We start from the raw sequence: 14,556 nt of genomic DNA, 5'->3' as shown, positions 1-14,556 counted from the left end.
TCTTGCTCGAAAAGACTGAAAATGGCAATCAACTATCTAATCATCTTAAATTGAGGGAAGGAAAGTGAGTGATCTTAGGAAGGCCAAGGAAGACTTTTGTCCCACAGCGCGATCCTGTCTGGAACCGGTGAACTCCTGTGCCTCTTCTGTGACTTACACGTTGTCCCCCAGGCCCTGTGAGAAAGCACGGGTGCTTTGAGGCCCAGAATGAGGCATGAGAAGTGATCCCGTCGGCTTGCTGATCTCAGTCCACAGGGTGGCTATGGGGCAAAATTTCTCACAAAATAAAAACACTTCACCAGCACTTGCCAGGCACTAGAAATAAATCATCACATTTAATCCTCACATCTCTGTGAGATAAGGAGCCGTTCCGAACATCATTTTACAGGGGGCATAAGGTCAAGGTCGCACGCTAACGAGAGCCAGGTCCAGGAGTCACGTGCAGGGAGGTAGCCTCAGAGCTGGCAGTCCTGACCAGAGCCCAGCACCGCCTCCACGTGGGAGCTGGGTGTGGATGTGGCAATGGCCAGAGAAAGAGTTACCTTTCATCACATGGAGCCAGCGCTTCCAAATGAAAGCTGGAGAATGAGTGGCTTCAGAACAACCTTGAAGGAGACTCTTTCCTGGAAAGCAGGATCCTAACCCTACAGCCCAGGCAGTTACCCAACCCTGGTGGCGAAATCAGATTTCAACCCCTGTGGTGAGGAAATCAGAACATCCTGAGGAATGAGTAAAGAGAGCAGGACACATGCCCACACCATGGGCAGGGGGCCGGGAGTGAGGACACCCTCAAGCCCCTCTGGGTACTGGGTTGTGTGACCCTTCAATGCAGTAGCTACCCCTGTGAGCTCAGGGGACTGTGAGAAAAAGCACTGGATCTTTTTTTTTTTTTTTTGTAGTGCTGGAGTTTGAACTCAGGGCCTCACGCTTGCTAGGCAGGTGTTCTACCACTTGAACCACACTCCACTAGCCCTTTATTGAAGGGGTTTTTCAAGATAGGGTCTCACAAGCTATTTGCTGGGCTGTCTTTGAACTTCAGTCTTCCTGATCTCTGCCTCCTGAGTAGCGAGGATTATAGACATCAGCCCCGGGCACCTGGCTAGACTAAACTAGAGCTTCCCAGATACTCCCTAATTACAAGCATAGGTTCCGTTGAGGTTCTTTTTTACTTTGCTTTTTTTTTTTTTTTGGCAGTACTGGGGTTTGAACTTAGGGCCTTGCACTTGCTAGGCCACACTCTACCACTTCAGCCACTCTGCCAGCCCAATTAAATCTTTTTTTATTTTTATTTTTTGATGGGATTGGGGTTTGAACTCAGGGCTTCCTGCTTGCTAAAGCAGGAATACTACTGTTTGAGCCACACCTCCAGTCTAATTACAAGCGTAGGAAGAAAGGGGACAAACTGTGCTCTGGCCAGGACACTTGAACACTTGTCTCATCATTTGCTATAGAAGGAATGCTCAGGTCATAGATATAGGGAAGCAGGCATCAGAAAGAGCTTCCCAGCATGGAGTCTCAGTCTTAGTTCCAGGGGAGAGATCTGAGGAGTGTCTGTCAGGGATAACAGGCTCTGACTGCTAAGTAATTGTGTCGGTCAGCTTTCCATTGCTATGACAAAAATATCTGAAATAATGAACTTATAAGGAGGAAAGGTCTGTTTCGGCTCATGATTTTAGTCCGTGGTCACTTGGCCCTGTTGCTTTGGGCCTGCAGTGGCAGTACATCATGGCAGGGAGTGTGGCAGAGGCTGCTCTCCTCATGGTGGCCAGCATAGAGAGAGAAGGAGCTGGGTGCCAGTGGCTCACGCCTGTAATCCTAGCTACTCAGGAGGCACAGATCAGAAGGACTGCAGTTCAAAGCCAGCCCTGGGCAAATAGTTCGTAAGCCCCTGTCTGGAAAAAACCAACATTAAAAAAGGGCTGGCGGAGTGGCTCAAGTGGTAGAGCACCTGCCTAGCAAGCATGAGGCCCCGAGTTCAAACCCTAGTACTGCAGAGAAAGAGAGAGAGAGAGAGGAGAAGGGGCCAGGGTTCCAACATCCCCTTCAAGGACACACCCCCAATGACCTAACTTACTTCCTTTGGGCCCCATTCCTAATAGCACTATAGGCAGGTGACATGCCTTTAGCAGATGGGCCTTTGAGGGACATTTAAGATCCAAAGCATCGCCGTAATCCTCCACCACTGTTCTCCTTCTGATGTCCTTTTACCTCAAACCAAGCTTCCCTACAACTATCTTGCTTAGGTGAGGGGCTTAGGACAAGAACAGAGGTGACCACACTCTTAGTGACTTGGAGACAATTGTAGCTTTGTAAGAGCCAGAGACGCCAGTAATTGCGCAGCAACTTGTAATCCCTTGTTGCCTTCACTAGGCATTCTTGTCTTCAGAATTAGGTCATGCAAGCAGCTGCTGTGTGACAGGGCGTTCCACCCTGAACAAGTCTTAAAGGCTTGAGGAGGAGAGTGGTATCCAGAAGTTTCCTCGTACCATAGGAATCTTGCTTCCAATTTATGAGCTGGAATGGGGGAAGGGGGAGTAAAGGAGAATGATGGAGGGGTGAATGTAACTAAGATATATTGTAAGCACTTTTGTAAATGTCACACTGTACCCCCAGTACAACAATAATATGATAATAAAAAATGGTTTATTTTTATTTTTTTATTATCATTTTATTATTCATATGTGCATACAAGGCTTGGTTCATTTCTCCCCCCTGCCCCCACCCCCTCCCTTACCACCCACTCCCCCCCCTCCCTCTCCCCCCCAACCCCCTAAATACACGGCAGAAACTATTTTGCCCTTACCTCTAATTTTGTTGTAGAGAGAGTATAAGCAATAATAGGAAGGAACAAGGGTTTTTGCTGGTTGAGATAAGGATAGCTATACAGGCAGTTGACTCACATTGATTTCCTGTAAAAAATGTTTTAAATAATAATTTGTGAGTAGGTACTGGGCCCATCTCTTGCTCACAAAGTCCCTGTTTTTGGCATCTTGACCTTTCCTATTTGGAGATGGGGTAGGCATGAGTGATGCTGTAACACTGTCACTGTTCTGTCCCTAGAACCAAAGCAACCACTTTCTGCACTAAAATAGAGAGCACCCACACAGACAACTGTCTAGCCTTCTAACTCTGAACAGTTTGTTCTGCCACCACCCAAGGATCCAGACACGTACACTCCCAAGACCAAGCCCCCGGACATACCTCAGTCCTGTGCTCATTGATGCAGTCCACAGTTCACCAACATGATGCAAGGAACCAGGAGGTATAGACGTCAGTAAGTGACAGGGACACAGCCTGGTTACTTAGCAGCCTGACACGGTTAATCCCAATGACAGGTTATTACCATTGCCTTGACTTCCTTCTCTCTTCCTCTTTTTCTGAAGGCCAGGGCTGCTCCCAGAGTCTTCCTGGCCAGGCTTCAGGACTCTGTCTCAAGATCTAGCCTAGGCAATCATTTGAAATGGTTTTCAGACTCAGAATTTCCTTCAACCAGTCCTCAACCTTCCTGGGAACTTCATCTATCTCTGCAAATTAGATGTTTTTTTTTTTTTTAACATGTATAACCTTAAAAGTACTCCTTTCTGTAGAGCTTGTAGCCTTTTCCCCTGGTGACATCCCCTGCCATGTACACTGTGACTCTCAGTGAGGATTCCCACTCTCTCTAGTCATTGCTTCCTAAATCCACAATACCTCTGTGTCAGTCTTTGCTTGCCTGCCAGGTGACCCAAAAATGTGAAAGCATGTGAGGCACATGCTCTGGGAGCATGTCACCCATGGAGTGACAGTCACACTCACAGGTAACCCTCGGTAACACCTGATGGTACATGCTGTGCTGGTGGAATGAACCAGAGACTTTGGCAGAACTGAGAACTGGGGATACGTTTAGTCAAGGAAGATTTCCCAAGGGCTGGGCCGTTGAGCTGGGTTTTGAAGGATGGGAAGACACAACCTTCCCAAGGACGGGGTCCTTTTTTAAAACAAATCATGCTTCTTTTGGTGAATGCAACATGTTATCATTTGTCACCCTGTATTAGCTACTTTGCATCACTGTCACCAAAATACCTGAGAGAGCAACTCCGAGGAGGGAAGATTCACTGTAGCTCATAGTGTCAGAGGGTTCAGTCCATGTTGCTTCCCCATGCAGCTGGGCTGAACATCATGGTGGCAGAGGAAGTTCTCACCTCATGGAACAGAAAGCCGAGAGCAGGGAGATAGGCAGGGGCTCAGAACACGATACTCCCCAAGAATCTGCTCCCGGTGACCTATTTCCTCCAGCTTGGCCCAACTTCCTACAGTTACCACAATCTCCCAAAATATTGCCACCAGCTGGGAACCTAGGCTTTGGCGCATTAGCCTGTGGAGGACATTTCACATTCAAACATTCTGATGTACCTTCCTGAGGGACTTGCAACTGTCCTTGGAGAATAACTCATTTATTGGAAGGGAAAGTTAACTATAGGCTATTTCCATAATTCACAATGAACTCTGAGAGGATCCTCTCCCACCTCACATCTTTACACATCCCAACAAACTGCTCACCCCTGATTCTTCAGAGAGACCATAGTGTCAGAACCATCCTAGAGTCCCTGTGACAGTGTCAGGGACATGAGCCTGGGTGCTGAATGGCAAAGGTCAGGACCTCAACCTCCATCTTTTTGAGCTCAGGATGGGAGCCTCCCATGCCAGGTAGCTTCCTTGTCTTTGCATGACAGTTGTTTGTTCTTCATGGAGCACTGACAGTGGGTGCCACCCGGCGTGTGAAGACCTAGTCCTGCCCTTAGGCTCTGGGAACCTGAGCTAGACAGACACTCAGCTCAAACAAAGGCAGGCTGAGCCCTGAGGTGCGAGACCTTTGTTTACTTCTCTGGGATTAAAAATGAGCCAAGCAGATGACTTCTGTGGACAAGGTAGCACTAAGGAAGATTTTTCTGTTGAGGACAGAGAGAGGCAGGGTCTATGTGAGATCACAGGCACTAAAGAATATCTAAGGAAGGAGAGGTGGTCAGAAGCAAGTGGAGGAGGGCGCCCAGGCAGGCGGCAGAGAGGCAGGGCTGTGAGGGGAGATTGCTACCTACCGAGCCACCCATGGACACCGACAGACACTCCTCCCCAGCCACTTCTCTTGGGTCTCAGCCCAGTACTGTCCACTCAGATCAAGTCCTGAACCCATGGAGAAGACTTCAAAGTGAAAGCAAAAGTGGTATTAAGGTGGGGGGAGCAGGTTGAGGGGTGACCTAACCTATGTACAATGTAAGGCTATTCAGAATTGTCACAATGAATCCCTCCCCCCCCCACGATGATTATATGTTAATAATTTTTTTAAGTGAGCACTAAAGATTAATGTTTAGGAGGGAGGAGAGTGTTGTGTAAAAAACACTGGGTTTCCAGCTGGACCAGCTAGGGTGCCTCCCAAGTACCATTCTTCCCCACTGTGTTCCAGGCAAGCCACACAACCTTTCTATCCTCACTTCCTCCCCCGGAAAATGGGCCCTGTAGGTTTTAAATGAATAGCACTTGGACAGTGCTACACACAGTGCCTGCAGCATGGCAGAGGTGCAGACATTGCTCCTTCTGTTGAACAAAAACTGCTTCTTTTTTTTTAATTTATTTTTTTATTATTCATATGTGCATACAAGGCTTGGGTCATTTCTCCCCCCTGCCCCCACCCCCTCCCTTACCACCCACTCCGCCCCCTCCCTCTCCCCCCCACCCCTCAATACCCAGCAGAAACTATTTTGCCCTTATTTCTAATTTTGTTGTAGAGTATAAGCCATAATAGGAAGGAACAAGGGTTTTTGCTGGTTGAGATAAGGATAGCTATACAGGGAGTTGACTCGAATTGCTTTCCTGTGCGTGTGTTACCTTCTAGGTTAATTCTTTTTGATCTAACCTTTTCTCTAGTTCCTGGTCCCCTTTTCCTATTGGCCTCAGTTGCTTTAAAGTATCTGCTTTAGTTTCTCTGTATTGAGGGCAACAAATGCTAGCTAGTTTTTTAGGTGTCTTACCTATCCTCACCCCTCCCTTGTGTGCTCTCACTTTTATCATGTGCTCAAAGTCCAATCCCATTGTTGTGTTTGCCCTTGATCTGATGTCCACATATGAGGGAGAACATACGATTTTTGGTCTTTTGGGCCAGGCTAACCTCACTCAGAATGATGTTCTCCAATTCCATCCATTTACCAGCGAATGATAACATTTCGTTCTTCTTCATGGCTGCATAAAATTCCATTGTGTATAAATACCACATTTTCTTAATCCACTCGTCAGCGGTGGGGCATCTTGGCTGTTTCCACAACTTGGCTATTGTGAATAGTGCCACAATAAACATGGGTGTGCAGGTGCCTCTGGAGTAACCTGCGTCACAGTCTTTTGTATCTTTTATATCCCCAAGAGTGGTATTGCTGGATCAAATGGTAGATCAATGTTTAGCTTTTTAAGTAGCCTCCAAATTTTTTTCCAGAGTGGTTGTACTAGTTTACATTCCCACCAACAGTGTAAGAGGGTTCCTTTTTCCCTGCATCTCGCCAACACCTGTTGTTAGTGGTGTTGCTAATGATGGCTATTCTAACAGGGGTGAGGTGGAATCTTAGTGTGGTTTTAATTTGCATTTCCTTTATTGCTAGGGATGGTGAGCATTTTTTCATGTGTTTTTTGGACATTTGAATTTCTTCTTTTGAGAAAGTTCTGTTTAGTTCATGTGCCCATTTCTTTATTGGTCCACTAGTTTTGGGAGAATTTAGTTTTTTAAGTTCCCTATATATTCTGGTTGTCAGTCCTTTGTCTGATGTGTAGCAGGCAAATATTTTCTCCCACTCTGTGGGTGTTCTCTTCAGTTTAGAGACCATTTCTTTTGTTGAGCAGAAGCTTTTTAGTTTTATGAAGTCCCATTTATCTATGCTATCTCTTAGTTGCTGTGCTGCTGGGGTTTCGTTGAGAAAGTTCTTACCTATACGTACTAACTCCAGAGTATTTCCTACTCTTTCCTGTATCAACTTTAGAGTTTGGGGTCTGATATTAAGATCCTTGAGCCATTTTGAGTTAATCTTGGTATAGGGTGATATACATGGATCTAGTTTCAGTTTTTTGCAGACTGCTAACCAGAAAAACTGCTTATTCTTTAAGATATGTGGTATGGTGGCTCATACATGTAATCCCAACTACTCAGGAGGTGAAGATCGGGGATAGTGGTTCAAGGCTACCCCAAGCAAGATGTTAACAAGATTCCATCTCAGCAAAACAGCTCCATTTGATGGCCCTCACCTGTCATCCTAGCTAGGGTGGAAGACGTAGGTAGGAGGACGGAGGTTCAGGCTGGCTTGGGCAAAAAAAGTGAGACCCTACCTGAAAAATAACTAAGGCCAAAAGGGCTAGGGCTGTGGCACAAGTGGTAGAGTGTCTACCTAACAAGAGCAAGGCCCTGAGTTCAAATCCCAGTACCACCAAAAAGTGTGAGTGTGTTGAGAGGATTAGAGAAGAAGTCCCAAACAGGGTAACATTTTGTTTTCTCTGGGACACAGAAATGGCAGGCTTGACATAGCTGCCTGGGGAGTTGGGGCTTTTCCTGGGGTCTTAGAGCCCCCCAAAGCTGACCAGCCAGGATGGAAGAGGAGGAGAAATGAGCCTGCAGTCCAGCCCAGGACTGCCACTGAGTGCATGGCTTTGGGCACTTCACCAAGCCTCTCTGGGCACACTTTGCCTGACACCTTTTGTCCCTTTCACCCCTAGTGCTGTGGTTCCACAGGGCCTGCTTAGCGTCCTCTGGCAAATCCATGGATCGACCCACCTGACAACCAACTAATTGGGCAATCGATCTATAACTACATCTAGTTCACCTCAGAGTCCTCTTTCATTGCAAGGATGAGACAGACCCAGTGTGCCAAGGGGTGTACTCAGGGGCATGGTCTCCTCCCCTGGTGTGCCAGGACACACATCTTTACAGAACCAGAAGAGACTTAGGCACTTCTGGTTATGGGCAGTGAAAATGAACCAAAAACCTCTCAGACCAAAGAGGGGAGTTTATTACAAAGAGTTGGGGTTTCTTAGAGTCTCGGGCAGGGAGATCAGGCCACACAAAGGCCCGGATCAGAAACTAGGAAACCCATAACAACCCAGGTAGCTTCTCCCCTTGGCCTCTCCAGGGCTGCTGACTCTCATGTTTGCTTCTCCCTCTGCATCTTGGTTCATGCATTCAGAATATCTCCAGAGAACGCTCCATAGGGGCGATCAGGAGTCATTGAGACTACATGACTTCTACAGTCCTTTGGCACTTTCAGGCCATTTCCAGAAAGGCCCTGTGATTATAGCCTCTTCCCCTATCCTAACTTAGTGCACCGAGAAGGAAGTTCTTTGGACAGATTGCAGAAGTGAATTTGACAGCACAGAGTTCTTTAAAGGACATATTTTCAGGGCTGTGGTTCTCCTAGTCACAACCCAGTTCTGCTAAATGAGAGGGGCTAAAGTCATTTCCTTCAGGCTGCAGACCACATGTTGTGTCCTTGCCGAGCAGCCCCATCCTGCAGCTGTACTGATTCAGACAACTAACCCACCAGAAAGCTGGCTCGAGTGCCTGCTGTATGCACAGAACTGGCTGGCTGCTTTGATGGATCCTGTGGAGGTAGGAGGGGTGTCCAACAGAAGGGTGTGGTGGTGCATGCCTATAATCCCAGCACTTGGGAGGAAGAAGCAAGATGATCACAAGTTTGAGGCCAGTTTAGGCTGGCCTCAAAAAAACAAAAACACAGAACGTTGTGCCCTCTGCCCCCTTCCTCTCAGCTGGAAGACTGACCTTATCTTTAGAGCAGGGTTTCCTGTTTGCCAGTAATTATTTGGTGGGGCAAAGGCTTCAGTTCCGAGTCAGCAGACGCAATAATGAGTCATGATGCATATGGTGTCTTGTCTTTGCTTTGTGCCAGGTGTGGCTTGGGGCAAAAGAGTAGGACTTCCAGAGGAGGCTGTTTTTCATTGGCACAACAGCATTGATTCTGTCTTTAGGTGTCCTGCACTGCACATGTGTTTGCATTTGTCAGGATGTCGAAGGCAAAATGACTGTGGGAAGTTAGAAAGTCAAGGTGGACTTTGTAGCTTTTAGTCACTGTGATTACAGGATGAGGGAAGAGAGATGGGTGCAGAAAGAGTTCTGGGCTAGGAGTCAGCTTGGGGTCACACTCTGCCTGAACTGTGTGACCTTCCATCTTCACCCCTCATTTCCCATTTTTCTTTTTAAAGAAGGGGAGCCCAGTGTGGTGGTACATGCCTGTAATCTCAGCACTCTGGAGGCTGAGGAAGGAGGATTACTCCAGGCCAGCCTGGAGTAAACAGTCAGACCCTGATTTAAAAAAAAAAAAAAAAAGATGGAAGAAAGGAAGGTGAGAGAGAAGAGAGAGAAAGTATGTGCACAATAATATCTTGCTCAATTTAAGAGCACTTATAAAGTGGAAAAGAATTGGACTGTGACGTTTATGAAGGCAAAATCTGCCTTTCAGGGCTGGTGGAGTGACTCAAGTGGTAGAACCCCTGCCTAGCAAGCCTAGCAAGTCCGACACCCTGAGTTCAAGCCCCAGAACCAAAAAATAAAAAAGGAAAGGTCTCATGCCTGTAATCTTAGCTACTCAGGAGGTAGAGATCAAGAGGATCACAGTTCAAAGCCAACCCCCAGCAAATAGTTCTCAAGACCTTAAAGACCCTATCTCAAAAAAACCCATCACAAAAAAGGGGCTTAAGGTATAGGCCCTGAGTTCAAACCCCAGTACTGCAAATAAATAAATAAAATCTGCCTTTTATTCATCTCTGTGGCCCCTGGTACCTGGTTTAACACCTTGTTTGTACACACAGAAACTCTTCAGTGAGTGTTGTCCAGATTCAACTAAAACAAAACAAAACAGGGGCTGGGATGTGGCTAAATGGAAGAGCACTTGCCTAGCAAATGCAAGGCCCTGGGTTCCATCCCTAACACTGCCAAACCAAACCAAAAAAAATGAACAAACAAAAGCTGAGATCACTTAGTCTACTTACAACAGGAATTGCATAAGGTCAGCCAGCACCTCCGGGAAGATTAAACCTGGAAAGCTCCAGGATGGGACTTGTGCTCTGCATCAGTCAGCTTTGCCGTTGTCCTTTTGTAAGTGATGGCGCTGAGTGACACCGATCTTTGCCTTCTGACAGCTCTGCCCTTGCCCCTAGAGTACTGCCTTTGAGTACTTAGCTAGCACCAGGTGGCTTGGTGAGACTCAGATGGGGGTTGGTGAGTGGGAGTGCTGCTGCCTACACCTTGCCCCCCATGGTGATGGTGCACCCGTGTCACGGATGGAATTCCTCCAGAGCAGGAGTTCTGGATCCAGACTGCCTAGGTTTGAATCTCAATTCTGCCATTGCTATGGTTCAGATCTTAAATGCCCCCCCAAACACCATATGCTCGTCAGCCTGTGGTGCTATTGCGAGGCAGTAGAACCTTTGGGAGGTGGGGCCTAATGGGAGGAAGTCATTGTGGGGTGTCATTAGGGACATGGCATTGAAAGGGCTATTGGGATCCCCATCCCTTGCTCTCTCTTTTTTAATGTTTTCTTTTCTTTCCCTTTCTTTCTTTCTTTCTTTCTTTCTTTCTTTCTTTCTTTCTTTCTTTCTTTCGTCACTGGGGTTTGAACTCAGGGCCTCACACTTGCTAGGCAGGTGCTCGAGCCATTCCACTAGCCCTCTATTATTTATTCATTTATTTATTCTCTCTCTCTTTGCTGCCTGGCCACCATGGAGTGAGCAGCTTTGCTCCCTCACACACTCTCCATCCCGTATGCTACCTCAAAATAGCAAAAGGCCAAGCGACCATGGATTGCAGCCTCTCAGACCATGAGCCCAAATGAATCTTTCCTCATTTAAGTTGGTCACCTCAGGTGTCTGTCACAGCAATGGGAAGCTGACTAATAGCAACTTACTAGCTATGTGACCTCACTTCATCTCTTCATGCCTTGGTTTTCTCATCTGTAAAATGGGCATTGACATTGCATTTAATCCTGTGGGGTTGTGTGAACATTAAATGAGTTAAAATTTGCACTTAGAAGAGTGTGGGGCAGGAGGTAAGCACATTTTAAAAGTGTTTCTTACTCTGTGAGTGTCACAGTTGGCCTTTCCTGCTGCAGTGGTGGCTACAGAGCTGGTAACTATGGCCGGCATCACAGGGATAGCCCCTGGATGACGGCAGAGTTTCTTACTGAATAGTGTAAGATTCCTGCAGGTATTTTAGGGCTGGGGAGTGGCTCAAGTGGTAGACCACTTGTCTAGTAAGTGCAAGGCCCTGAGTTCAAACCCCAATACCACCAAATAAAGAAGCAAAATTAAATATATATATATACATTTAAAGGATCAGGGACTCTATTGTATAAATTCTTGGAAAGCTGGGGTGTTCTCTCTCTCTCTCTGTGTCTTTTTTTTTTTTTTTTGGTAGACTCTTAAGGATTAAGTATCATGTCATGAAGGACTGGAGGTGTGGCTCAAGCAGTAGGGTGCACCTGCCTAGCAAATGCAAAAGCCCTGAGTTCAAACCCTGGTTTTGAGAGGAGAAAGAGAGAGAATGAATAGTGTCATGTGATTGAGGCACAATTGGAAAGGAAAGGAATGGTCAATAATTCCTGGAGAAAGGTCCAAACTTTGGATATTCATCTTCTGGTCACAGCACATAGACAGCTGAGATGGGACTCCAGCTGTCCTAAACACACTTCCTTTTTCCTTTCAAATCTTTACAATTCCAGCTTCCATTCAAATTTGCCCAGCATTGGAAAAATCAGCGGAACCCCCACCACAAAGAAGGTGGCCGAAGGCCAAAGGACTGGAGCCAGGAAAACCTGCTTTTGCCAAGAATGGGATGCAACTTGCGCAGACCCCCCCCAGCCTCCTTTCCTTCCCCTTCCCTTCCACCCCCAGACTGATGGGCCACAGGGTTCAGCCTGAAAAAGCAATCAGGAGCTCCTACCTCAGGATATTTTCTCCTGACCTACTTTGTGAGCACAGGGCCAGAAGGCTTTGCTCTGCTGAGAAAGCATAACCCCAGCCAAGTGGCATCCCAGATGTCAACTGGCAGTTCCTTACTCACAGCCAATTGCCATACCTGAGAGGTGGATTTTCTTAATGGCTTCCAGTGTCTACACCTGGGTCGACTAAGCTGCCAGCATCCGAGAGTACAGCTGAGACTTTTTCTGATATAATGTGCCTCTGCCTTTTTGGTTGTGTGCTTTGGTGCAGGGCTGTCATCTGCTATGGTCCTAGGAGTGCTTCCTGAGATTGCAATTCCAATGTATTCCAGTGTTATTTCTAGTTCAGTCATTGTTGTCACCGTCATTGCCATAATCCTTGTCACCATCAGAATAACTTGCAGAGCACCTACTGTGCGGTCAGGTGTTTTACAGGTTATCTCTTGTTTGCCCAGTGCCCTACCTTGCAAGGTAGATATATGGGACAGAGTTTTTCGAACTTTCATGTGCATACAAATCTCCTGGGAGTCTTATTAAAGTGTAGAATCTGGGCGTGGGTGGAGGACTTGCCTAGCCTGGACAGGGCCCTGGTCCGATCCCCAGAGCTAAAAATAAAGAAGATTCTGAGAGGGAAGAGAGGGGGCGGGGGGGGGGAGGGGGGAGTAATGACCCAGTCATTGTATGCACATATGAATAAAGGAAATTAAAAAAAAAAAAAAAGGAGATTCTGGTAGAGTAGGTCTGTGGGAGGCCTGGATTTATACTTTATCAAGCTTCCAGATTAATTTTGAGCCTGCTGGAGCTAATTCCTTGAGTAGCAAGACATTGAGTAGTATCTTGGTTGCAAGTGGCGAGGATCCACTGTGACCAGGTAAGCAAGAAGAGGAATTTATTGGGGGGAGATGGGCATCTCTCAATGCTAAGCCAGAGAGCCTAACGCTCTGCCTTCTGCCTCCCACAGTCCCCCTTTTTTCTCTTTTCCCTTGGTTCTGCTCAGTGCCAAGGAACCTCTACCCGCAATCCTGTGCATCGCCCCTCTTCCCCTTCCCCGTGTGACTCTCTTGTTTTGGTGGCTTATATCTTCCAGTAATTTCCTAGGACAGCAAGCAAAAGCAGTACAATGTGCGTACACTAACATAGCTGAAATCCTTTTTACACACGCATCCTGGCATGCCTGTGGCCACATCCAGTGACTTTCAATTTTCTGTCCTCTGTGTGTCGTACCTGAAGGCTTTAGATTCTTCTCCTGGACCTCCAGTTCTGAAAGGTTACAATGATGTGGCTTGGGGTGGGCAAATGTTTTCTCATTCATTATAATAAACACTTGACAAACACTTTTAATCTGAAAATTTGTGTCCTCTGCTCTAGAAAAAAAGTGCAAATTATTTAAGAATCTCGTCCCCTCTTTTTTCCCCTCTTCAATCTACCTGAAAACCCAGTTTTTTTTATTTTGGAGGGACTAGGGTTTGAACTCAGGGCTTCATGCTAACCAAGCAGGTGCTCTACCACTTGAGCCACACCTCCAATCTCCTTGCTTTGCTAATAGTGTCCTGGACTATTTGCCTAGGCTGGCCTCCCAGTCGCAAGTGTGAGCCTCCGGCACCCAGCAGAAGCCCCAGTTATGAAGATGTTAGTTCTCTTGACCTGATTCTTTAATTTTCTTACTCTTTGCATCAATTTTCCATCTCAATCTCTGTTTTATTTTCTGTGACATTTTGTTGTTGCTGTTGTTTTGTTTTTTAAAAAAAACTTCTTTTGAGACAGGGTCTTACTCTGTAGCCAAGCTGGTCTTGAACTTGTGATCCTCCTGCCTCAGCTTCCTGAGTGCTGGGATTCAAAGGCACACACCACCAAGCCTGGCTTCTGTGAGATTTTATAAACTTCTTTTTGTAAGTTTTCAAAGTGAATATTTAATTTTCATATTTTTTCTATACTTTGTGTTTAAATAATTGTTTTTTTATTTTTCATACATTAACAATAGGAGGGGGGCTGGTGGAGTGGCTGAAGTGGTAGAGCACCAGCCTAGCAACGGCGAGGCCCTGTGTCAAACCCCAGTGCCACCAGAAAAAAAAGAAAAAGAAAAGAAAAGCAGGGAATTTCATTGTGATGATTCCACACTATTGTACATTTTTAATTTCTAAGAGTGCTTTCTCTCTTTTTTTTTTTTTTAGTTCTATTTTTCTTTCTGAACTTTTCTTTTGCTCCCTGCATTCTCTCTCGCCTCTTATTTCTTTATTTTGGTCTTTCTCCTAGGATCTCTATGCATATGAGTGAGACACGAAACCGTCCGGAAGACTCAGTCAGAGGGAGTGGGCTGCATCATTGTGCCTTTTGAAGCTTTTGAGTTCTGAATCAGATTCATAGAAAACCATCAAAAAACCTGTAAAGCTTATTTGAAGCTTTATGTGCGTGGCTGGGGTTTGGCTACGAGGACCTCACAGTAAAGATATAAAAGGACTCGAGCCAGGTTTTGTTTCTTTTTTTGCTGAGCGGACTCCAGAAGTCTATATATTTTTATTTTTGGTGGTACTGGGAGGATTTGAACTTAGGGCCTCACACTAGCTAGGCAAGTGCTCCACCACTTGAGCCACTCTGCCAG

At 46.3% G+C, this 14,556-nt stretch overlaps 1 protein-coding gene and 1 long non-coding RNA gene across 2 annotated transcripts in view; one reads left to right on the top strand and one right to left on the bottom strand.

The window, feature by feature from the left end:
* Nucleotides 1-313: 313 nt before the first annotated feature.
* Nucleotides 314-4,162, bottom strand: LOC141423871 (uncharacterized). Its single transcript, XR_012448640.1, has 4 exons — nt 4,063-4,162; nt 3,202-3,443; nt 2,804-2,909; nt 314-2,514 (listed from the first exon to the last, which is right to left on the bottom strand). It is a non-coding gene; the product is annotated as an uncharacterized lncRNA (long non-coding RNA).
* Nucleotides 4,163-8,369: 4,207 nt separating this feature from the next.
* The window catches only part of Ninj2 (ninjurin 2), a 39,724-nt gene continuing 33,537 nt past the window's right edge, over nt 8,370-14,556 (top strand). The window contains 1 exon segment of the mRNA XM_074076331.1: nt 8,370-8,614. Within this exon segment, the coding sequence (XP_073932432.1) occupies nt 8,444-8,614 (171 nt within the window). The 5' untranslated portion in view covers nt 8,370-8,443.

Source organism: Castor canadensis, chromosome 6, assembly GCF_047511655.1.
Source record: "Castor canadensis chromosome 6, mCasCan1.hap1v2, whole genome shotgun sequence".
Taxonomy (NCBI): Eukaryota; Metazoa; Chordata; class Mammalia; order Rodentia; family Castoridae; genus Castor; species Castor canadensis.
Note: the sequence above shows the minus strand (reverse complement) of the source record. Positions and strands in the feature narration are given on the sequence as shown.